This window comes from Lutjanus erythropterus, chromosome 8 (assembly GCF_056507025.1).
Source record: "Lutjanus erythropterus isolate fLutEry1 chromosome 8, fLutEry1.hap2, whole genome shotgun sequence".
In the NCBI taxonomy this organism is placed as follows: domain Eukaryota; kingdom Metazoa; phylum Chordata; class Actinopteri; order Lutjaniformes; family Lutjanidae; genus Lutjanus; species Lutjanus erythropterus.
In genome coordinates, this window is record NC_139324.1 from 18,818,230 (window position 1) to 18,843,653 (window position 25,424).

The 25,424-nt window shown below is 40.9% G+C and overlaps 1 protein-coding gene across 2 annotated transcripts in view; it reads left to right on the plus strand.

The window, feature by feature from the left end:
* fam124a (family with sequence similarity 124 member A) overlaps positions 1-20,074 on the plus strand; it is a 36,647-nt gene extending 16,573 nt beyond the window's left edge. For both annotated transcript variants that reach the window (XM_084724039.1, XM_084724038.1), the window contains 2 exons: positions 9,849-10,615; positions 18,961-20,074. In XM_084724039.1, coding sequence (XP_084580165.1) covers positions 9,860-10,615; positions 18,961-19,776 — 1,572 coding nt within the window. In that variant the 5' untranslated portion in view covers positions 9,849-9,859 and the 3' untranslated portion in view covers positions 19,777-20,074. The remainder of the gene's footprint in view (positions 1-9,848; positions 10,616-18,960) is intronic.
* The last annotated feature ends 5,350 nt before the right edge of the window (positions 20,075-25,424 follow it).

The following is a 25,424-nucleotide window of genomic DNA, read 5'->3' on the forward strand; positions in this document are numbered from 1 at the left end:
ACGCTGACTGCGTTTACAGTCTTTCATCCAGTGTGTGATATAGAGTGGTGGTTGTTATATAACTGGAGTTACATCCAGGTAACTTGTGTTTCCTCTGGTCTCATCGTACTTCCATGCAGTTGTGTGTTTACATTGTATCATTCACTGTAATAGAGAGCAGGGGTTGTGGTGAGCAGGGAGTTTACAGTGGAGATGACTGCGGGTGTGTGTTACCGAGAAAACTATGTAGTCATTCTTCAACTTTTTTGAGGCCCTTATAGAGTATGTTTGTAGCTGCCATAGCCACAACTTGTAGTTACATTTTGATCCATCTTATATCTCAACTACCTGCATGAGCTTCGAATCTACACCATAACCTCTTCAAATCAAGTTGAAAATCACTTGTAAAATTATCAGCACTATGCACTTTTTTTTGCATAAACATTAAAATAATAACAGCAGTACGTTGCTTAGCTTTCGGACTGGTGCACCTCTCCACCTCTCCAAACTGGTACGTGCCGACCGGCATCTACTGTAGGTGACGCACCGACTATTGATACTGTCTCTTTGCCTTTTTATCAGCACCGACTTGTATTAACACTCAGAGACAGTGGGGATGATGACGCAGATGCCTGTGTTAGAAGGACAGTGCTGAGTATCCGTTTACAGGCCAAACCACTCACAGTGGTGTCAGCCAAGGCACTTTCAGCACAAATAGTTTGAGCAGCACCTGATGGATGAAGGACCGCCCCTGTAACAGCTCAGCACAAGCACACACGCACTCACACTCGCGGTGCTTTCTCTCTAGTCGAGCATGGCGCATGAGATCCAGGCGATAAGGCAGCTTGGATTAAGTGTTACCAAATGTGCGTCAAAATAAGGTTTGGACCATGAGGCTGTGTTCGCTGCTAAACATGCTGTACTCAGCTGTTTGCTAATGGTTTAATTGAGGCCGTTTTGTCTGTCAGCCTTGTTGTGGGCCCTTCGTGATACTGAGTAAGTGAGTTCTCACTGAGTGCACATTCACTGCAGTCAGTAAGTAGTCGCATAGTGAAATATGTTTTGTTGTTTTGGCTCTGCACTCCACCACAGTAAGTTTAAAATGACTATGAGGTTGAAGTTCGGGGTTTTCAGGCATCATTTCGTTCTTTGAAACTAAGGCCATCTTGCAAAGCTTCTGATTATTCTCGGGAGACTCCTATTTTTCATTTCACTCACATGGTTTCCTCCCAGTATCACAGTTCTCCTGCATTTTTTCTCCCAACTTATGACAGTTTTTTTCACCTTTCTTTCCCTATTCATCATCACAATCTGTTTCTGGTACTACATGACATATATAAGCCTGACACCTGTAAAGTTTCCACCTGGATAACAGTAGAGATACACCAAATGCATCTCTATCAAATCTATCAATCAGATGTATCGAACCTCCTACTTTAGTTTTGAAAGTCTCCCTATTTTTGAGGGATTAAGGTTGGCATGTATGACCAAGGCCTGTGGTCGGGCAAGGTTCAATTTATTCAGTGTACAGTATTTGTGACAGCGGCAGTATTTGTTGATAACATAACAACACACATTAAAAATTGCCAAGGAAGAGAAGAGAATAAAGTCAATAAGTTTATTCTCATTGTGGTCCTCTAGTTTAATGCTTACCACATCACATGATAAACAACAACAACAACAAGACAGCAAGTGAAGACGGTACAATCTACATATAGTATATAGCAGACAGTGGGGTGTCTATGTCAACATGCTTCTGATTTCTGGGTCATTAAAAACTAAAAATGAAAATTGTTTATTCTACATTGTGATTTGCAGCCATTTCTTTAAGGCCACTTCAAACCTGCTCTGTGAAGTACCTATTTCCAGATTGTTCTATTATACTGCTGCACTACAGAGAATTGTGTTTTTTCCCATAAGGCTGTTGAATCAAACAGGTATGAAGTCTGTCGAGTTACCTCATGTAAAGGAGCGATGATTGTCTCTTAAAAGTGAGAAATAAAATGGCTGCATTGTCCTACTATGTACAGAATGGGGTTTTACTCCTACACTGTTCCTCCCACACAACTTACATGGATGTGAACACCCTCAAACACCTGTTTTACTCATTTTCACTTCATTTATTTTATTTGAAAGGTTTTGAAGTACCGCTTCAAAACATGCAAAAAGTAGAGTGTCTCATATGTTTATGCTTGTGTGAAATAGACTTAAATAGGGTCACGACATTAGCACCTCTTTAGCTTTTTGTCCCTCTACTAAGCCAAATTGCCTTGTCGCAGGTCTGTTTGGACGCTGAAGGTCACATGACATGCATGAACTTGGAGTGGCTCTGTGAACTGGCTCTGGTCTCCTCACTAAGCCTTCTCTCTTAATCTTTCCCAACAACAGTCTGTCGTAACCTATCTAATCAATCTAATTCTGGAGTTTGAAACCAGCAGCAGTTTGAAGCCAGAAAATAGAGGCTCCACATTTTGATGTAATTGCTTTTATCTTCTGTGAGACATTAGGGTTGGCTCACTTTACTGTCTCAGAGTGTCTGTCATGAGAACTGCTTATAAAGGATGGGGCTTGAGTTATCTATATTGTCAGCAAAACAACAATACTTTTCTTCCCTCTCAGCCCCAAGCCCACTGATTCCTACTGAAGACATAAATCTTTAAAAGTGGCTTACATGTATATGTTTTGTTTTTGTTTGTTTGTTTGTTTAAGGTCCACTGTAGTTTTTTTTTTTTAGCAAACATTACTTTTTTAATAGTTTTTGGACAGAAGAGAAACACAGAGGAATAAGATAAATCAGAATTTGGATACTACTACCTACTAATACTTGTTAATAGGAATTCAATCGTTCAATTCAATTGTTTTGGTATTTTCAAGGGATTTATTGAGCAGAAGAATCATTTTTGGCCAGCAGGCAGCTGTTTTCAGTGAAAAAGGCTTTAAGAAACCCACTGTACACTACCAGCCCAGCATCAAACAGCAGACAGACACAGTTAGCAACTAGCTGGTGAACACAGTGGAGCATTGTGGAGTTGGTAGAGACCAAAAACAGAGCTAAAAGAGAGAAACTAGAGATCGTCTTGTGATGGAATCACACCAGCCGCAACGCCCGTGAACATGTTGACGTTCCAACTCATGAGCTCTCAGTAGTCACTGCTGCATTATTACATGAGTACTCAGTATTGATATAAACTCACAAACTTCACTATTAGGCATCATCAGTGTTTAAAGGTCCAGTCTGTAAGATTTATGGGGATTTATTGGCAGATTAGGGCAGAACTTGAATATAATATTCAGATATATGTTTTCATTAGTGTATAATCACCTGAATTTTTCCATTGTAGACCCCCTCTAGAGGATGTGGGTCCTCTTCCATGGATGCATCTTGATGTTTCTTCAGTAGCCCAGAATGGACAAACCACACACTGGCTCTAGATACGGCCTTTCGCGTTTTGCGAGATTCACAACAACCATAGCTTCTCCCACATACTTCACAGGGGAAAGTGAGGCAACGTTTGCAATCTGCAACATCACCACTAGATATCACTAAATCCTAGACACTAGTCCTTTAAGACCATGCTGACCATATATGAGATGGATGGTTGCTCTACTGGGAGTGATTTGTAAGAGTATAGGGCCTCTTATTTCCTGTTACCAGCAGGCTCGGCTATGGCTTTGATTCATACCCCCTACTTCTGATGCCCTTGCTTGGACATCACCCGTCTTTTAACCCAGCCGTCATTTTCATCTCAAAATACTGCCAACTGTTTAGTACTGTTTGCTAACAGGTTTTTACCTTTCGGGCCAGCTGGATTTGCAAGATCATGAGGTCATGCAAGAATCTGTCCCGATTTGTGTATGTACCAGAGGTGGTGCGAACCAGTCGGCATCCTCAGAGGAACTACTTGCAGCATCAGGCATGGTTTTAGGTGCACTGACAGTGAGAGGTGTCCGTGGAAACGACTCGTCTCAAATAAACAATGACAGCTCCTAAAGAGGTTACCGAAGATGCTGTGATAGCATGAGTGATATCAGAACTGGAGAGTATTTCAGCATTGAAAGAAGGGCAAAGAATGGCACTGGAAGCTTTTATTGACTGAAAAGATGTTTTCATTCCTCTTCCAGCCGGCTTTGGTTTGGTGAGTTGATCTGATTGGTTTAAATTAGCCCATGTTAGACGTGATAGATGGTTCATCCAATCACTTGTGAAGTGTTGTTTGAAAGTGCCCGCCTTTTCCCAAACAATTTCTATGAACGGCTTCCCAGATGGTTCTGTGTAACAAACCATCTGGTGTGTCAGGTTAAACAAGTGTGCTGTACCAACTTAACAGATATGATATGTCAATGTTGTGTTCACAACTTGTTTCTTTCTTCTACCCCGAAGTGGCCAAAACAATCACCTATTGCAGTTTTAAGTACATAACGTGTTGCACATGCAGCTGGTTTACAGAGGAGAAGTAGACAACAACAATATGCCACAATCTGAGTCAAAAAACTTCTTTGCTTGACATTTTGAAATAGCAAAAGTCAGGTAGTTAAGATTTTATTGAGCACACATAAGTTAAATATTATAGTCAAGACTTTACATTTTAATTTCCTTGGTACCAGTCAAACTGACTGTTGGAGGTTGCATCTTTTTTCTTTTTTACTTTTCACCAGACGACAAAAAGGGGCCCCCATCTTAAATTTCCTCCTTCAGTTGTTTTGACTTACACTAAGGGCCAAGCTAGCTAAAGCTGTGACTGCAGTACTTATACACACTCGCACACTCAGAGGCCGTGGTTGAGTTTTCACTGTTAATCACTCTCATATGTGCAGGGGCCACTAGAAGGCGTGTTGTTTTATCGCACGTCATCATCTGTGTGTATGTCTGCGAGCATATGTTGCCAGTTAACACTTAAACAGGTAAAAAGTAAAAAGTGTGTGAGTTTTAGAAAAGACAGGCCTGTCTGTGAATGTGTAAATTGATTCTGTGTGTTTAGGATGGTTGTGCACATGTAGGCCTGTGAGTGTGTATGTAGACAGTCGAGTCAGAACATCAGCTTCAGTCTGAAGACTCGAGTGGATTAAGAGCTTAGAGACACACTCCTCCAGAGCTTTACACACAAACCCCCTTCATTCCCTTCACAGGATTGGGGTCCCTTAATCTCTAATTTATTCTTCTCTCTGCCAGCTTCCTATTAACCCTTACTGCTAGAGGAAAACGTCAGCGTGAATGTAAGTTCTGATTTGTGTCCTTTGGTTAACTGTACCAAACAGTACAACTCAATACCTTGTGTATGTGGCTGCTGAGTATTTGTGACCGAAGACTGAATCTTCAAATCTTCAAACATCCACTTTGACTCAAAGATGAACTGGTCTAAGGCCAAAGGTCGCTGAGACCTCACAAAACACGTTCTTAGCCATAACTTTTTTGGCCATAAACCCAAACACAGTGGTCCTGTGTCCTGTGTCAGTCACATGCTAATTGGCATCTAGATCATTTTAGTTTGATTTTTTTTTTGTTTTCTGTTGTCAGACAACTGAAAAATTATGAAAGTTTTATAGCAGTCCATGATATGTTGAATGTCAGTCAACAGCTGTGCTGTAAGAACGACTACATTGACGTTAAAAATGAGCCATGACGATGGAGAAAATTAGCTGTGTATGTACGCTTGTAACACATACAGAAAGTGCCTAAAACAACTCTGAACTTTATTATTAGGAACAGTTACTAACTGGTGTAACTGGGAACTGGCCCACTCAGGTGTCCAGTAAGAACTTAATCAGAGATGTCTGATTTTGTGATCCTGGGAATGTCTATTCATTGCCAGATGAATGACAAGTTTAGTATGAAGTTACCTGTAGTTGTTCTGGGCTGCACACAGAACTACAAGTAGTCCAGAAATGGAGCAGCAAGAGCGAGCTAGAGGGCGAGACGGTTAGGTCTAGAGGGGAACCGTAGACCTGCAAATGACCTTGTAATTGTAATTATTTTAACCCAAACTGTGATTTGTCTCTAATGAAGTGTTTCCTGTCCCTAAACCTACACAGCCCTCTCTCATTATAAATCATTCTTAGTTTGTACGATCTGCACAATAAAGAAACAGCACAAACAAATCTTGCACGAGTTTTACAAACCAAGGATTCCCTTCTAGATATGAACGAGTGAGAGGGATTGATGTGCTGATACTCAATATTGATTGAACATATAAAGAAAGTGAATGATCTGGCCTTTGCTGCAATTATTGTAGCTGCTGAAGAACACATATCTATACAGACTTTGCTTATCTCTTGCAAATGCACTGCACAGACAACAGACATGTAGAGGGTAATTTCTAGATCACATGAGGTCCTCTAGTAATACTAATCCTGTGCACACAGGGCTTAATAGGATAAAATGATGAGGTGATGACATTTTATATCCAAAAAGTCAAAGCTCTCTGTCATTCATCTGTACTTTGTTGTAAAAACTAATTTAATTTAATAATTTTGATTGAATTCCATCAAATGTCAATGTAGAGATAAGTTCTATGTTAAGTTCCTTTAAAGTCTTCACTACACACATTATATGAGTATGGACAGACATGCATGTAAACTGTAACTCGACTGGTTGGCGGAGGTATACGACTATGAGGCAGTAATTCAAGTTAAACTTGACAGGAACTTGAACTTCTGTAAATCTGTCATTGATCAAAGCTGCATCACTTAAATCTAATGCGATCAGACAGAAATAAACGGTTGTGAGGCCCTCAGTGTGTGCAGGAGCCTGTCTGTGGCCTCGATCCTGACCCAAACTTAGATTCTGCTTTAATCCCTGAGTCATCTTAGTTACCAACTCTCAAGAACTTTAGAGAGATGAGGAGACATAAGATGGAGAAGGAGTGGAGGAGAAAGGTGGGAAAAGAAAATTGAGAGAGACAAAATAGGTAAAGACATGAAAAAATAGAAGAATATAAAGAATGGATTGGATATGAAAATGATGATGATTGATGATATCTTCTTATTTACTGCCCCATATGTATTATTGTCAATCATCTATTCTAACAAGGCAGAGGTTGGGCAGTTTGAAGCGAGGCCTCTGTTCGTGTTGGACTCACTTTAGGTTCGGACTCCTGAAAAAGGATTCAGAGCTGTGTAGCAGGAGTTACTGTAGGGAAATCAAGCTGTCTGTGTGGCAGCACAATGTGCTGTACAGTAAATACCCTTTAAAGATCCCTATCATCCCTGTGTTTGGTGTCTTGATGCCAGCTACATGTCAGGGAGACAGACATTGATTCTAATGAGATCAAGCAGTCGTTAATGAGCGGGTTGCCCTGTGTGTTAGTGTGTGTGTGTGTGTGTGTGTGTGTGTGTGTGTGTGTGTGTGCGCGCGTGCATGCATGTACACGTCTGTGTGTGTCAGGACGTCTGTGCCTTGGCATCCAGCTTAAACCTGCAGTAGATTCTTCTTGATCCTGTATTTATCTCTCTCAGACAAAGCGAGCCACATGAGGACACCTGAATTGAATCTGATTCTTTTCAAATCACGTCATCAAATCTATTCAAGTTTGGTGTGTAACAATTTTAAGTAAGAGAGGATGTGAATAAAATCAATGACTGACACTCAGGCTACTTAACTTAAAAGGACAGTTCACCCCAAAATCAGAAATATTTTCCTCTTACCTTTAGTGCAATTTTCCATAAAGATTGGATTGGTGTGTGTTGGTGCATTTATATCAGTCGTAGAGATGCCTGTCTTTTCTCAAATATAACATAACTAGATGGCAATTAGCTTGTGGCGCTCACAGCACCAAAGAAATGCATCTGAAAAACCCAACAGCCGTGTCTCTTTCATGAAATCATGACATAGTTTACTTAAGATAATCCACAGACCTTGTTGTGAGCAGTTTCATGTAGGAACTGTTTTCTTCTTTTCAATCTGAAATACCATATCACCTCACAGAAGGAAGCATGCATCTACTCATGGATGAGAGGCTTGTGCATGTGATGGTGTGGGATGTAAACATTAATGGTGTCCTTCTCTGTGAGGGTTCAGTAACCTGCTGCTCTTTTGCCTCTTTCTAAGGTCTAAAGTGACTCTTACATTCTCCAATTGTAAAAATTAGTAGCTTATACATAATATTAATATTTTGTCAACTAGAATGTGTCACAGCCTTCATCTGTGGCTCATTGCCTTTCCTCTAAATTTCACCGGTGGCTAGTCTTGAGTAGAGATGAAATGAAAATTTCACATTACCATCACAGTGACCGAAATGATGATAAATAAAAAAAATGTCTCTTCTGTGAATAAAGTTTTCAGACTCCTGTCCTCAGCTGAGCAGTAACTTCTCATTTATGAGTGGTTACAGCTACATGAGATGCACGTTTCCTTCTGCACAGTGATACACTTGGTTAATAATTTAAACCAAGTGGAGGAATGGAACAGCTTTTTAGAGATTCTACCAAATAGAAACAGTATTATACAAGAAATGGTAAAAAAAAAAAAAAAATGGCAACATAATTTTCACACATTTCGTACTTTCTAGTCACACTTTGATTTTGTTCAAATTGGAATGGATGGAATTTAAATGTATCAAACAATGAAACTAGTTTCATGCATCATTCTGGACCCTGAGCTGATACATCTCTAATTGCCACCTTTAAGGAACATTTCCTTGTAACCTGATCTTAACATTTAGAAAATGTCACTTCTTCGGTCAGGTAGAAAGTGTCCTTTTGCAAAGGCCAACGGCACTCATGAGACTGAACCTGTCTCTGTTTGGCCTCTCTGTTTCATAGAGGGATTCTGGCAACAGCCAAACAGTCTGCTGTGCCAGGGACAAGAAGACTGTGTGTCCTTTCCCAAACTGCCTCAAAGCAGAGACGAAATGGGACAAGTCCCCCGAGAAGTCAGATAAAGACCATAGGAAAAATGCTCCAAAGAGAAAGAATGAGGGAACATGGAGATGAGGAGATACAGTGTGAGTGTGTACATGTAACATGCAGGAATGAAAACATTGGCTAAACGTGACTGTACTTTGGGAACGTTTCAGTGATGGTTTTGCTGTACCTGTGCCAGGGCGCCAAGCTTTTCCAGGTCAGGGGTTCAGGGGGAGGCTACACCTGAATGCATGGCTCCTGCTGGGGTCTGGAACATTCCTCTGGGCCTCAGTAATGACCTCCTAATGGCACTAATGAGCCTCCACAGAGGAGCCCTGCTCCACATGGGTCTGCTGGAACAGAGAGAGCAGGGAGGGTGGGGGGGGGTGAAAGGTAAACATAGAAATTGGGAGAAAGATGGAGTTCGATCTGGATGAGTGAAATGGAGAAGGACGGGAGTTAGAGATCTGTGGGAAGAGGGGAGGAGGGAGGGAAAGGGTGGGAAAAACCTGAACAAAGAGAAGATACTGGAGTTAAAAAACAACCTCAGTGTCCTTTGGAACTGACTTTTTCTTGGCAGCCATATTGATATGAAATAGCAGGGTAAAAACAGGTGTTACCAATGATACTTATTAAGGTCCCCTTCCATTTAGTGTAGCAGAGCCTTTCCAGTGAGCCAGCATACACAATAGCAGCACCTTGACCCTGTTTGACATGATTACTATTAGCATTAGTAATTAGTATCATTGGTAACACCTGTGTTTACTATTTCATGTCAATATGGCGGCTGTGAAAAAGGTCCATTATGTTCCTTGTGGATGAAACTGAATGTTAAACTACATTGCAATTGACCCATTTGGAGTTTTGTTTACAGGTGACAGGGTTTCTCTGAATGCTTGTAACAATGCCTAGTTTGGCGTTCTCAAATTCAACAAGCTGATTATAATTTTATCTCTTCTTTCCCCCTATCCTTCTCATCCCTGCCCCTCTCCACCCTCTCTTATCTTGTCTTGATGCTGCTGTATGTGGAGGTGAGTTATCCATGGGCGAGCTCCAGGATCCCTTCCTCGTCAGCATCCACCTGATCGCTGACCCCGGCCAAGGCAAGTTCCTGCAGCGTGCCGCTGATGCTGTACTGGCATGGGTTCATCCTGAGCTGCAGCTCTTCCGAGTCTCGGAGCGGGCCTCCGTCTCCCAGCGGCCTCGGCACAAGCACCATCAGAATGGCAGCCTGGGTGCAGCCTGCCAGCCAGCACTGGCTGTCATCCTATTCCTCCAGGAGGCATATGGCGGTGAGGAGCAAATCCTGATGCTGCACCGCACCTTGCAGAGGCCGCCTTGGCGCTACCACCACACTGAAAAAGTCAGCAATGGCCGACGGATGCTACCGTTGACGCCATGCAGTCAGGACTTTTTCACTCTGGCTCCTGGCACGCCGCTCTGGGCTGTGCGGCAGGTCCATTACGGGAAAGAAATTGTGCGATTTACAATATATTGCCAACATGAGAATTATGTGGATATGGTGCGGCTTTACAAGCTGCTGCTTCAGCGGAGGGTAGCGCAGAAGAAGGAGGACTTTTGCTTCTTTGTGGTTTACTCCAATCCAGACATGGAGATACAGTTGTCCTTTAAGAGGCTCCCGCGAGGCCAGAGTCCGATGGTGCTGGATTCAGCGGTGATGGAAGTGAGGGTACGAGACGTCGGGGCACTGGTGCCCCTGCTGCCACAACCCTGCAGCCCAATCAGTGAGGTCCGCTGGCAGACGGAGGACTACGATGGAAATAAGATCTTGTTACAGGTAAGAGTGCTTGCTGTTGGTGCCATTTTTTGCATGTGCCAAATATACTACCCTTTTCACCCTAAACAACCCAACCACTGAGGGCAATGAGTACTAGCCAGTCAGAGGTAGCGGGTTATGACTCTGTCCAAGAAATGTTGCATCTGACTGTGTCTCTCTGTGAAATAACTATAGGTCAGTGCCTAATAATTGTCATCTTTCAAGATCAAACTGCACATTTTAGAGTGGCCTCTTATTGTGACTAGTCTAAGGCAAACCTGTGCAATATTCCTGCTGTTTAATCAGCGTCTCTATATGCCACTCCTGTCAGGTGGATGGATTATCTTCATAGAGAAGAAATAACTTACATGGATTTTTAACAAATCTGTGAACGAAATTTGACAGGGGGAAAAAAAAACTCTTGATGGTGGCACGGTGGTGCGGTGGTTAGCACTGCCGCCTCACAGCAAGAAGGTCCTGAGTTCGATCCCCCAGCTCCCTGGCTGGCGCAGGGCCTTTCTGTGTGGAGTTTGCATGTTCTCCCTGTGTCTGCGTGGGTTCTCTGTGGGTTCTCCGGCTTCCTCCCACAGTCCAAAGACATGCATGTTAGGTTAATTGGTGACTCTAAATTGCCCAAAGGTGTGAATATGAGTGTGAGTGGTTGTCTGTCTATGTGTCAGCCCTGCGATGAACTGGTGACCTGTCCAGGGTGAACCCTGCCTCTCGCCCAATGTCAGCTGGGATAGACTCCAGCAGCCCACGACCCTTACGGACTAAGCGGTTACAGAAAATGAATGAATGAAAAAACTCTTGATGTGCATCCTCATTGAGTTTTTACTTCAACTCATTAAAAATTGGAGCAAAAACAAATATGTTGTGTTTATATTTTTGTTGAGCGTAAAATACCAACAGGTTGCATACTTATGTTACCCAGGTTACACTGATTACCTCCACCTTTGAGGTTGTGTCTTCTGCACCTGCGGTTAGTCATCAGGATGTCTCAAAAACTTTACCGAACTTTACTGAAGGAACAACTGATTTGCTCTTAGTACTGTGTGACCTTTAAAAACAACTTTTGCTCTTAACTCCTGAAACATGATTAAAAGTAAAAATGATTGTTTTGCTATCTATCTATTATTAAAGTAACAAGTTTTATCTCAGGACAAAATAACCACAGAAAGAAGGACGTTTCTTGCTACGGTCTGTAACAAAAACAGAGAAAAAAAGGCAGTGTGTTGAGTGAAAGAACAAGAGAAGCATAGAGCGAGAAAGAAAGAAAAAAAGGTTCAGCGAGGGATATAAAACAGATTCTGCTGCCAAAAATAACACTCAAACAGCAGAGAAAGCAGCATTGAGTCTCTGCAATTTGTACCCCCTTTTATTCCATCCATCCAACTCTAAATGTATGTAAATGGATATCTATGTATCCATCAACATCAATCCATCCTTCATCCAGACTGTAAAATGTTTGCATGTACACGTTTCACAATGATTACACAAAGATGTATGGCATTAAAAAATGTGTTTGAAGTGAATGAAAACACACACTCATCCACCAAAGAACACACACACACACACACACACACACACACACACACACACACACACACACACACACACACACACAGAATGGTCCTTGTTTGGAGGGTATCAGTTTCACAGGGGATATTTGTGTCCAGGCGGAGGCAGATAAGAAGTTTTGAAAGTTCAAGCCGATTAAGCAGCAGTCCATTACTGGGATTGGAACAGCACTGAGCGAAACAATAAGCTAATCTGTCATGACAATGGACCATATGCATGATGCTTACCCGCCACCTGTCTTGATGTCGTGTGCTCCTCCGTACTGTTACACACTGTGTAACATTGCACTGTGTCAGTTAGCTTACATTAGCAGCACAAAGACTGGGAACTGTGAAGCTGCAGTCAAATGTGAGATTGGTAATGATCTTCTCATCAAACTCTTGGCCAGAAAGCAAAAAAAAAGTTAAGACTGTGTCAGTTTGGTGTGGCCAGTGGCTCTAAATATAACACATCCAGACCCTGTAGAGATGAAGACACTCACAGCTGCAGCGAACTCTGAATGTTTCATTGTGGCATTTGCAAGATTAACACTACATCATCCAATGATGGATAATGATGGTGATGGTAAATGAACCCCAGACTCCCTTCAAAAAATCACAGTGTTTTGTGAGTTGTTAAGTTTGGAGAAAGTTTATAAACTTTGTGCAGTGCTGTCTATGAAACTTTGTTAATTATTTGCCACCTCTTGTAAATTCGGCAAATGTAACACAATTAATGATTCCTTTCTTTGTAGGCTGATTATGCTCAGTTTGTCGCGGTGTTTTGTAGTATCAATGTGTAGGCTTCTCTTTGAGTAGGCAAATTATACGACTTATTAACATATGACTGAAACGCTCAACGCTATACAGAGCACACACATACACAGCACACTTGCTTGCTTTCATTTTTCATACAGTTCTATTGAATAATGCATCCTTCGCACTTTCATGGCACAGAATAGATGTACAATCAGTAAATAGAGCCTCCGTCTCTTTCTTGTTCTTGTCCTCAAAATTTGAACAACAACCTATATAATTTATTTTAGCTAAACACAAATATCTGTATCAATATTATGTTGTGTACGGATGCTTTCACACATGCCTTCATGATGCATTTTACTTTAAATACATAAACATGTCCAAATATAGATCACATTTAGTGTAAATTGTGTCTCAGAATCTGAATCTCACTGTTCTACCTTCTGTTAGCAGAGCACACAATTGAATTTTAGGCTTCAGTGATTGGATGTTTCATAGCCAAGTGCACCATGGGAGTTGTAGTTGACTGCTCTCCTGAAGTACTGGTATCTTTAAGTTTTTATTAAGGAAACAGACATTTTCTAACATAGTTGTTCAAGTTTTATATTGATTACCAAAACAAGAGAGTCTGCTGTTCATCAAAGTAGTCCAACTGTCAGTCAAAATAAACAGGAATTTTACTTTCAGAATCCTGCAACTTTGTTACCCTGTTATCTTTAGGGTCTGTGGAATTGGAACAAAAAATGCTAACATGATATATTTTTGCTCGTGTGGCTTATTATTGAATCTAGGGCTGCTGCAACTAGTGGCTTAAAAATGACTGAAACAATTGATCGAATGTCAACCAAACTGCTTAGCAAATAAAGAATTACATTTATTAACTTAAACCACAGATTTTCTGGCCTCTGCAGTATCGTGTAGTTGAGGATTATTGTTCATTTGTGCTGTTTTTGGCTTGCTGAGGTCAAATCTCTGGCTGACCTTGCTTATCCCAAGATAACTAAGGCTTACAAGAGTAAGGGTCTGATCATCGCCATGTCAACAAGCTCATTACCCAGCACCCCCTGCTGCGGCTCCTCCCCAGCATTGTAGCATGTTGTCTTCACGGGAAACTGGACAGACCCTGTCAGGTCGTATTAGCAGATGGTGGCACACACGCTTTCACCCAAACATGCACAGAAAAAACTCTCAGTAAACAGCAAATGTGTGCAGTTGACCTGCAGCATCTTTTTGGATAACTCGTGCACACACGCACACACACACACACACACACACACACACACACACACACACACACACACACACACACGCACACAAACTCATCCTGCTTTGGCCTCTGTCTTAAGTGTCATTAAGTTTTAAATCACAGCCTCGACAGTAGACGACAACACTCACTGCCTCTTTCTTTCCTGTGTGGGAGAGATAAGTACGCAGCCGTACGACTGCTTCATGGCTCAGAGCGAAGGAAAGCATCCGAAAAAAAGACAAAGTGTAGAAGAGAGTGAGAGAAAGACAAACAAGAGGCAGAGGACTGTAGAGCAGAGAGAAGAACAGAAACAGAGGGCAGAGGTGGTTAATATGAGAGAGCAGAGACATTGAGCAGGGAGAGAGAGTAAAACACTGGGGCTTTGTTACTCGTTCACTCTCAACACACAGACACAGTGATACATTTGATTTTCTTTTGGCCACTTTGGGGCAGCAGAAACAAACTGAACAAAACCTTGACATACCATCACATTTTAAATCTACTACAAGGAGTGTTAAACTGTTTATGAAAGTCTCCATTTATTACTCATGCCTCTAGATGACCTACATAAGCAAACAAGACCATCTGCAAGAAGATCGGCTATTTATACATAATTATTCTTCATGCCTGCCACCGGGTCAGATTCTCCGTGAAATCAGATGAAATGAGCCTGTGTTTACTTTTTCTCAGACATAGTTACAGCATGTAGCATGTTAGCCGATTTAAAATTAATATTTCTTTAGATAATTTTATTTTTGGACACTTTTGTCCACTGGGCCCTCCAAAATCCACACAATATGAAAGAGTCTTGTAGTAGCTTTAAGTTGAAAGGGTGAACTTATTACATGTCAGCAGTTACGCAGCAACATTAACATTCATTCTGGACTCGTGTTTCTGACCAACTGAGAAATGTTAATCCAATATCCAGTCTCTTTTTGCCAAGCAATGTACTGCTGTGGTCAGCAGCAAAATGTATTTTTACCACCTAAAAAAAAAGGTCCATCTAAAATGATCAATTCAGTGTATGTTAAGTGCTAAATTTAGAATAATTTCACTACTTTACACTGCCTTTAGACAGCCCTTCCTAACAGGAAACCACCATTATATAAGCCAAATATTACCATTGGCAAATAAGTCATTTTACCTCACAGAACACAATAGGTTTACCCCAACCTTGATAGTTAATTTGTTTGTGTTATTGTGTGACTTTTAAAATGTTAGTTTGCATTCACCAGTTTCACAATGCCAAACAAACTTACTGATCAAGTCAGCGGTGGGCCGGCAACTCCTGTGGACAACACAGTGAAATTATTGATTAGTCGACGATATTTAGCTTATATAACAGCAATTTCCCATCAGAAAAGGCTTTCTGACAGCAAAGTAAAGTGGTGAAAATATTCCTGACATAGCATACACTTATTGATAGCTTTGTATTTTTTTGTTCTGTAAATATCCGTCTCTTTAGCTGCTAAATTCTGCACTCTGTTTACCAGTCACTAACTGTGTCACTAACAAACATGACAACATTAGAGAACTGAGAGCAAACCAAAGCAGTAAATTATGGAAATTATGAATGGAAGCGATATTTTTCTACCTACTATTTGTCCATAGCTGCAGATAATCAGAGGACTGGACTGATTGTCTGCCTCTCAATCAGCTGAGAGTCCACTTAACTACACACTCACATAAACAGGTGTCCTCTTAACGAGCCACTTGCTTAACGAGCTCCACCCTGTTACTATAGCGACACTCTGGTCAGTAGTCTGCCATTTTTGTGCTTTTGCTTTTGTATGAACCCCCCTCCCCTAAACATAAATACTTCAATTCAATCCATCTTGATCCACAATAATTAATGTTAGAAATACAAACATCAGTCATGAGAACTAAATGATTAAATCACTGTTCAACTCTTGGAAACTAAGATTTTTTTCATGATATTTATTGTCGTCAAACATGAACATATGGAAACCTGCAAACTCCCCTTCATCCCTGTGCTCTTGGAAATAATTGTCATGAGGCTGCTGTGTGGAAAGTTATTGCTTCTGCTTGTATTGTTCGGTTGGAAAGCCGGATGACAGGGCAGACATGAGAACAGAAACATGGAGAAACTATCAAGACGGAGAGGAGGAGGAGGGACCCGTGCATTTTAATACTTACAGAGAAGGAAAACCGAACTGACAGAGCGATGAAATGCATACTGCTGCAGCTGCCTCACATGTTAAAAAAAGGAACATTTGTGTCAGAACAGGAGAATCAACCATATTCTTCTTACTTTTCCAGACCTGCTGCTTTGTGGATGATAATCAGACTGTAGGTTGGTGGGATTTCTGCACAGCATGCTTTGTGTTTTGAGATATTTTGGTGGGTAAATGGAAGTGTTATACACACGGGGCTCCTCAAGACGCTGATGAATTCTCCAGCTGCTGGTGTGATCCATAAAGTGGCCTGGCTGAGAACAGGGAGCGTGTGGGGGCTTTTGTAAAACCCCGGGGTTCCCTTGTACCCCTTCCTCCTTTGCGTCGCGTGAGGAGCGCTTGGTTGCATGAGAGCCTGCAGGGAGAGGTTAATGGTCTCCAATATGCACCTCCTTTCTTTGTAACCCCCGTGACCTCATGTTTAACTACATCTGCAAGATATACAACAACAAGAAAGGAGAAGTACTGTGCTCTCTTACACTGCAGCAGTCCCCTTCTACAAACAGGCAAAATATTTCAACAAGATTCTTATCAAATTTCCATTTCAAAGGTCAAGAGTGAGCCTCATGAGCTCCAGAAAAAATATGTAATCTTTAGAAATTTGCTCATATCAAATAATAAAACCTGCCAATGGATTAATCAGAACCAGTGCTTACTGGATATAATGAAATGTCGGAAATTCAGAGTAAAGGTTCTTGACATTTGGCAGACCTGCGGGAGATTTGGGGACATGAAATCTATACAGGCCATGTTCAAAGCCTCCATTGCAAACATTTCCCCCTTTAGTGTCATTACATTTTATGGCATTATCCCCACACAGTCAGTCACACTGCGCTTTCTGTTTCTCTTTCTTTTCACTGACAGGTCTAATGAGTGATGGAGTAGGCTCAAGTATCAATGTGCAAACTGCGATTAGGGACGTTTTTCTGCATTTATTTTTGGCTGACTGTGGGAGTGGCAATAAGTTGTGTGCATGCCCCCAGTTCCCCAGTTACTGAGATTTGTAAAACAGTTTTAGTGTAAAGAAGTAAAAGTACATTCTATAAAGGATCTATAAAGCATAGCTGGCATACTGGCCTGCTTACTCTTCGTATCAATCCTGGTGGACACATCAGGAATAGCAGTGCATATTCCTTACAATTTCCCAAACACTAATGTGTCTTGGACCCTTTAGCAGGCTGGTTCCATCATCATTCTGGTCCCATCAGCGAAGGAGACTATGTGTTCTCTTCAAATGAACTCAAGTCTACCTTTAAATACAGTTTTAATGTAAGACTATAAAGCTGTTCACAGCAGGCATTTTGACACATTACAGCAGTAAAAGCACAGGTGTAATGGATAACATTAAAACGGATTGCATTTATTTCCAAGACTCTGCTGTTCTGCATGCTGGCTCACTGTTCTGGCTTACTGAGACATCTGTGCTTTTCCTGCTGTGCTTTCCCTACTATACGTCAAAATGTCAACCATGAGAAATGTATAACTAATTTTCTTTTTTCAATTTTCTTTTAATTAGATTTCTAATTTTACAGTGAAGACTAATTAGTACAACAAAACAAAAATATTAATTTAACTATTGATTTAAAGATCTACTGTAAATAAATTTTGCTTTTGTTTTTTTTATTTTTTAAGACTGATCTGATTCTTGAAGCGAACCCATCAAGTGTCTCTTAATAGATGTTTGGGACATGACTTGGTCTTGTCAGCTGAAACAAGTTTATTAATAATGTATTTCAAATGGTGCTTTACAAGATATTTTTTACAAGGATAGTTCAGATTTTTTGAAGTGGGACTGTATGATGTACTTATTGATAGTCAGTGTATTACCTAATGTAGCTGGCCCCCAGTTTGGAGAAGCAGAGAGGAGGACCAGCACAGAGGCTAAGCAATGTACTGCTGTGGGCAGGGGTCAGCAGTAAAACTTATATTAGCCATTTAAAAAATGCCCAACCAAAAAAATCAATATTATTTTAAGTGTACGTTATATTTACAATACCTTCAACACTTCATGTTGCTATCAGACAGCCTTTTCTGATGGAAAACCACTGTTATATAACCACATATCGCTCTCTCTCTTGCTCAACCAAAGGCCATAAGCAAAATAATTATTTTAAACTCCCAGAACACTAGTTGTTGGTCTACCACAGCCAAGATCCATCAGTTTGTTTGTGTTCTTGTGTGCATTTGGTGAATCTGAACTAACCGTTTAAAACACCGAAATCACACATTACCATAAAGAAACTGGCCAATCAAGGCTGTGGTAGACCAGCAGCTCTCTTGTTCTGCCAGGTGAAATGATTCATTTCACCAGTGGAGTCTTGTTGGCATCTCAAAATTGGGAATGTGTCAGCTAGCACCTGCTTTAGTTAATATACAGAGTATTGATAAGTACCTCAAACAAGCACACTTCAAATATTCCTGACTATCCCTTTGATCTATTTGGAGAATAAATTACATATAGTCATCCTAAAATAAGATATTCTGATTCTATATTGATTTGGCTTTCTTGCAGTGTACCTCTGGGAAAGTTTCCCATTAGATTGTCTAAGTTCAAAAAAGTTACATACTCATTACATTATAATTTGTTTACTTTTCCTTTCTGCTCAGGTCCAAGGTGCACATTTCAAACACCAACATGACCCCTGCCACATGTCATCCGCTATCACTGAATCAGCCTCAGCTCCCTCCACCTTCACACGGAACGCCGCCTCCTACAGGAACCGTCGGCACCACCATCGGGCGATGTCCCGTCTCAGAACCCACCAGACCCCCAACAGCTCCCACCCTCTGGGCTGCGGGGAGCTGGACGAGCAGGAGCAGTGGGCTGACCGGCACCACCCGGACACCTGGAGGACCCAGTGGAGGGGCCACCGGTCCGGCTCCCTCTTCTCTCTACCCAACCTGGGCTCGGCCAGTTCCCGCTCCACCTGCTCTTCTCCTGGCCCTTCTCCCAGCCCCCATCACCGGAGCCACTCCCTCAACAGGAGCTCCTCACACGTCCCGCCCTTCCGGCTCAATGTCGATGCTCTAATCGGGGCAGAGGAGACGGATGTGGACACAGGGGACAAAGTGAATCCAGGCAGCAGTGTGGACCTTACAGTGGTGTCTGCGTACATCAAATCCAGCCTGCCACAGATGTCTCGGCCAGTATCGGCGCCACCAGAAGACATCGGGCCCTCCATATCTCCTGGCTTCTCAGAGAACACCTACAGGGCTGCCACACTGGGCCGGACTCCAAACAGCTTCAACACTCCCTCCACTTTGTTGGGGTTACGTGTTCACAGCACCAGTGTGAACACAAGTGCTGCTCCATCCCTGAGCGATGTCTCCATAAACCAGTCGGACAGCTGCAGCATCATTAGTGCACCAGTTATAGATGCAGACAAAGTAGAAGAAGAAGAAGAACAAGAATTCTACATTTGATCTGTTGTATCTATAAGCTTAGAGGACTCACTCTGGCCAGTGATGACAGACTTCAACACAGCTCTACTCTGCCCCCTGGTGTTTGATAGTAAAACTGACAGTGACAGCATAAACTGGATTTCAGCACAAACTGTATTTAATGTTTTCATGTATTTGTGAATGTTGCTTTTCTTGCATGTAGATTTAAGCTTTGTAAATGTCGGGTTATATATTATAAAGTAAATGAAATCACACATTTAAAGGACCGACCACATAACTGTGTACAGAAACGCTACTCAATAAATGTTTCTCTCCATCATGTGTGCTACATAGTACACCGTTAAGGTAACTTTTCAATGTTGATTCTCCATTTTATTCATATTAAGGGGATCGTTTGGATTATTTGAAGTAGGGTTATGTGAGGTCGTCATTGTATTACCTACAGTAGTCGGGACAAAAGCCACCTAAAAAACTCAATATCACTTTAAGTGTACACTGCATTTAGCGTTTTCTGATGGGTAACTGCCTACAAATATCGCCCTTTCCAAATCAACCAAACCTCATAAGTGAAATCAGTAATTTTACCTGGCAGAACCCAGGAATTTCTGGTCTACCACACCCTTGATCTTTTAGTTTCATGTTATTGTGTGACTTTAGTGGTATAAAAGGATAATTCAGATTCACTGAAATCATACAATAACACAAACAAACAAACAGATAGAGGCTGTGGTAGACCAGCAACTCCTGGGTCCTGCCAGGTAAAATTACTGATTTTGCTTATAGAGTTTGGTTTGGTTTGGAGAGAGTGATATTTGGCTTGTATAATGGCGGCTTCCCATTGGAAAAGGCTGACTGATGGCAAAGTAAAGCGGTGGAAATATTCTACCTATAGCATACAATCAAACTGATGTGGCTAAATTACCTTTTTCTGGTGACCCTGTCCACAACAGTATGTAACTTAGCTTCCATGCCGGTCCTCCTCTCTGCTTTTCCTAGATGGGCCAGCTCAACAGGCATCTCCTGTAGTTAATATACTGACTGTGGAGAAGTAGGTGTTACAGTCCCATTTCAGATAATCCAAACTATCCCTTTAAAGTCTTTATCCAAAAATTATTCCGGGTTGAGTATTAAAGTGAGAATAGTCTGAGGTTAGAGTCTGGAGGCCACAAGAAGCCTGTCAGGTTTTTGAGAATGACAGCAAAGTGACTAACAAGCTCTTCCTTATTTCATGCAGAATTTATGAGGGTGTGTAGGAAAAGATTCAACGAATGGATAAACAAGTCAATTTATCACAAATAAGAGAAACTGAAAGCTCTGAGAGCTGGTACCTTTAGTTAGGCAGTAAATGCAGTCAACTGGACTGTGATGAGTTTGTCATTCTGCAGATGTTCAATAACACAACAGTACAACCAAGTTCAGGAACTGTTAGAGCTCAAATATCCACCAAACGGATTAAAATAGATACCCTAAATACTTTCACACTGAATTCCTTAAGTATCTAACATTTTTCAATCTACACACACAAAATTTACTAAAAATGTTTAACTTGTGCCCCAAAGTTCATTTACTTGAAACAGGCTGCTTAATTATATCTCACAGTTAAACCCCCAAATAAATGAAGGGAAACTGAGGATTATTCACTTCATCCCTGTTTCACTGTAATGTGGATATGTAAGGTGGGCTTTTAGAGGCATGTTCACTACATACATATGAAGTTAACTCAATTTAAAACAAACAGTCAAAAATACATTCAGATGGGGAAAAAAACTAATAGAAAACCTCAAAATATTATCGTCAAATGTATAGAATTCAATAGGCACAGAAAACTAAAGAATAATAAAGACAGAATCTGGTCAGTAATGCAGTCAAAATAACATAAATTAACCAACTTTAGTTAAAACATACTAAAGATGGTCTTAAGGGGGGTCTTGAGTTTTATAAATGTTACTCGATAAAGAGTAAATAAATAAAAGGTTTTTGACCTCCAGGTCAAAGGATGAATACAAACTATTCTCTAACATTTTCTTCTCGCAGACTGGACTGTAACGTCTTTTAGTGCAGTACAGTGGTGCCCTCTTGTGATTAACATTGAGGTTAAAGATTTAATTTGAATGTTCACACATTCAGTGATTATATCATCATTACAGAACTGTGTCTTGATTTCACACTGATTTCTAAATTGGTAAATCCAGAGATAATCTGTCGAAGTTTTTTAAGAGCCTTTAAAACAGCATTCCTGAATGTCAGTTGTTTCACTGAGGTCGGTAACGCTCCTCTGTGACTTTTAGAGAATCTTAAACAACATCTTGTTTCAGCTCGGCCTGTGAAACCTGCCTCCTCTCTACACAGTTTAAGCACTTAAACAGGTGTCAGTCTCCTTGTGAGGTCTCCACACAGTCTGAAGAGGGAAATCCAATAATAGTGCACACTGGTGGTTGTCATGGCAAAGTCTACTTGCAGCCCTGCAGAGGTGACGTCATCATCAGCCAATCAACACAGAGAGTGGTATAATGTATTAGTTCCACACAGTGCAGCGGTTAAACATGAAGAAGTCTGGAAAACAGATCAGACTGCAAGTTGAGAGCCAGAGATCCCTGACAAAGTTTGGTACAACAGTCTAAATAAAATTTATTCCCTTATTTTTTTCTTTCTTCTTCTTCAAAGGTAAAACATATTTTGTAATTTGTACAGAGCCAAAGATTTTTTAGTGTTAAGCACTGTTGAGAATGAGAGAAAAGCTCCAGCAGTCACAATGAGTTTATGCAGCTGAGATGCCCTTTAACCACATATGAAGAGTTCATTTGCAAAACAGATAAATTCCATTCTTGAAATAAATGAACAAAGACCAGCTTGATTTATATTAACACAAATAAAAAAATGCCCAAATAAAAAACAAAAATATATATATTACTATTGAAACAACTCAACATCAATTATTTCCTGGAGTGCACAAAAAACACAATGTGGAAAAATAAATATGAAAAAACTGTGATATCTGTTATTTCAAGTCCTTAATAGAGGCACATTTACCACATCTCACACCTCATCTCATACAGATATACAGGGTGTTCACAAAATGTCTTTACAATTTAAAAAAGTAAAAAGTAGATATTGAAGGGTTTTTTTGTCTCATTTAATACACCTCTATATGGGCACCATTAGTTGCACGAAGCACATCAAGATGGTACTCGATTTCTTGCCATGTTCGCTGTAGCATAGACTCCTCAGTGGTGGCAATGGCATCAGTGATCTTTTGCTTCATGTGTGAATGAATCATGAATGTGATTAAAAACTTTGATAACCACTGAGTACATAGAACAAATCTGATTAACATTTAACATTTATTTTCAGAACACCTCAGAGCTTATAAAGGTGAGTTCTTCTCATATAAGGTCTTTTGACTTGAAATGAGTTGACTGATTATACCATACAGAGTTCAATCAACTCATTAAATTTCTAAAGAAACACGATCAGCATCTTGGCAGATTTCCCAGTATGAATTGTTTGAGAGTTAAAATTCTCCCAACACCCCTCTGTTCTATAATTTGAAAAAAAAAAAACCATGATGAAAACATTTGCATCTCTAATACACTTTAAGAGAAGTCGTGGTTTCTGGTAATGAAAACACTGTGGAACATGAAGGCTAGAATTTAATTCAGTCCAAACCCTTTTACACTAACAATCTGATAAACTGACTGGGGAGCAGTTTCACGTACTGTCTTTGTGCCAAGGCTGGAACAAAGTAGCTCCAACGGGAGCAAATGCAGCTGCAAGTTCTTTGAGTGAAATAAAGAGCCAACTCTTCAAACTGAGGAAATGTAAAAAGAAATAAAATTCATTTGTGTGACTGAAGAGCTCTTGGTTCACCTTAAACTTACTGAACACGTTTCCTCAAGTACAACTGAAGTAAATTCAACTTTATGCTATCAACTTTGATTACAAGACTTTATTTGTTTTGAATTATCACAAAATTACCTCAACTTGTCTTTTCAGCCAATGTTTATGGCAGCCTGGACAAGATTTTGGGGTGAACTGTTCATTTAGGTTTGAGGAAGCTTTGAGAAGTCCAGCACTTGGTGTCAGAAAGGTTGGAATGACAGATACTCTTTGACTAATGTTCTTGTGCTATTCCTTGGATATCTGTAATGAAGTTGCCGTAAAGAGCTCCTACAGTATGACTTGGATGTTTGTCGCTCTTCACAGACCTAGACTGAGCTTTGACTCGGCAGCAGGTGGTGCTATAGAGCAACAGAAACAGATTGAAACAGCTACTACAACTAATTTAATATTTACTAACCTGATTCTTAAAAGGCTCACAAACCAAAACCTCCAGTTTATCTGATACACTGTTAGAACCATCATGATTTAAGACTCTGTCCTGGCTGTTTTTTTTTCTCTCTTTCCTATTGTGTATTTAACATTTTTGATGTGGTTTTAAATATATTCATCAGCTGCCACCTTGAGACCCCTATTCACCCTCTTGTGTTCAAAACAACAACCACCAACATCTTTCCCATGGTTCCCTGGAGCCGTGCTCCTGCGAGGCGAGGGCTACATGGGACACGTCCCCTCACGTCGCCCCTCTCACAGTGCCAGCACTAGTGGCTCTAATCCGCCGTGGCGTACCTGGCAGATCGCTCTGGCGACACCGGCTCACAGCGCTGCTGGCGTTGTTGTAGCCTGGCCCGGCCCCACACACCAGCATCCCCTCTAATCCCTCCCCGCCTGAACTGCCCAAAGGCCCAGCAGCCTGCAGGGAAGTAGGCCACTGGAGGTGAAACAGAATGAATCAGTCACAACCAACTGTGCCCAGTGCATCTCTACACCTTCATACAGGCTGCTTTAAATCTGCGTTTACTTTGCAAGTGCAATATTTGCAATACAGACTAAAATACAGACTTTTTCTTGTTCTTTTTTGTTTTTAACCTTCTCTTGCTTTGGACTTATTGTTCTTGTTTTGTTCCTCTTGACATCTCCTTTTTTTTGTTGTTGTTGTCCTTCTGTTGTTGTTTGACTTCTGATTTACTCTACTAGCAGCCTGCAGCCTGGTTACAGCCTTTTTGATTTTTTCTATGGCCTGCAAGAGGCTGCCTGCAAATCAGGTTGGAATGTGCATGATATGATAAATAAAACACAGATACATATCTCTGAGCTACTCTGAGACATCACCACCATAAACTGTAGAAATTTAACCAATGTTGTTTTGTTTAAGTCTTTTTAAATTACCTGTGCGCTGTGATTGGCTGTAATAGAATTACATCTGTCCCACACCTGCCATTCTCTCAGTCAAGCTTCGCGTTGCATTCTGAGCCGGTGGGTCACAGAGAAACTCATGTTAGCTAAGTTAACAATATGCTTCAAAATATCTCTGTCTAAGCTACATACTTGTAATGTTGACTGAAAATTGCCAGTTGGGTGTACGGACTGACAAATCAACAAATGATAAAACGGTGCCTTTACTGTGCAATGTCATTGCTCATTTTCTGACAGTTTTCCTGAGGGCTTGGAGGATTATATCTATTAACATTATACTGTCAGTAATTGTAGCCATGAATTGACAAAGTATTCTGTGTTCGTGTATTCTTTGTTGTTCGTTGTTCTTCTCCATCCTCTTCCTCTTCCGTTGTTGTTTCTCTTGTTTTTTGTTCGTGTTTGTTGTAGTTCCTCCT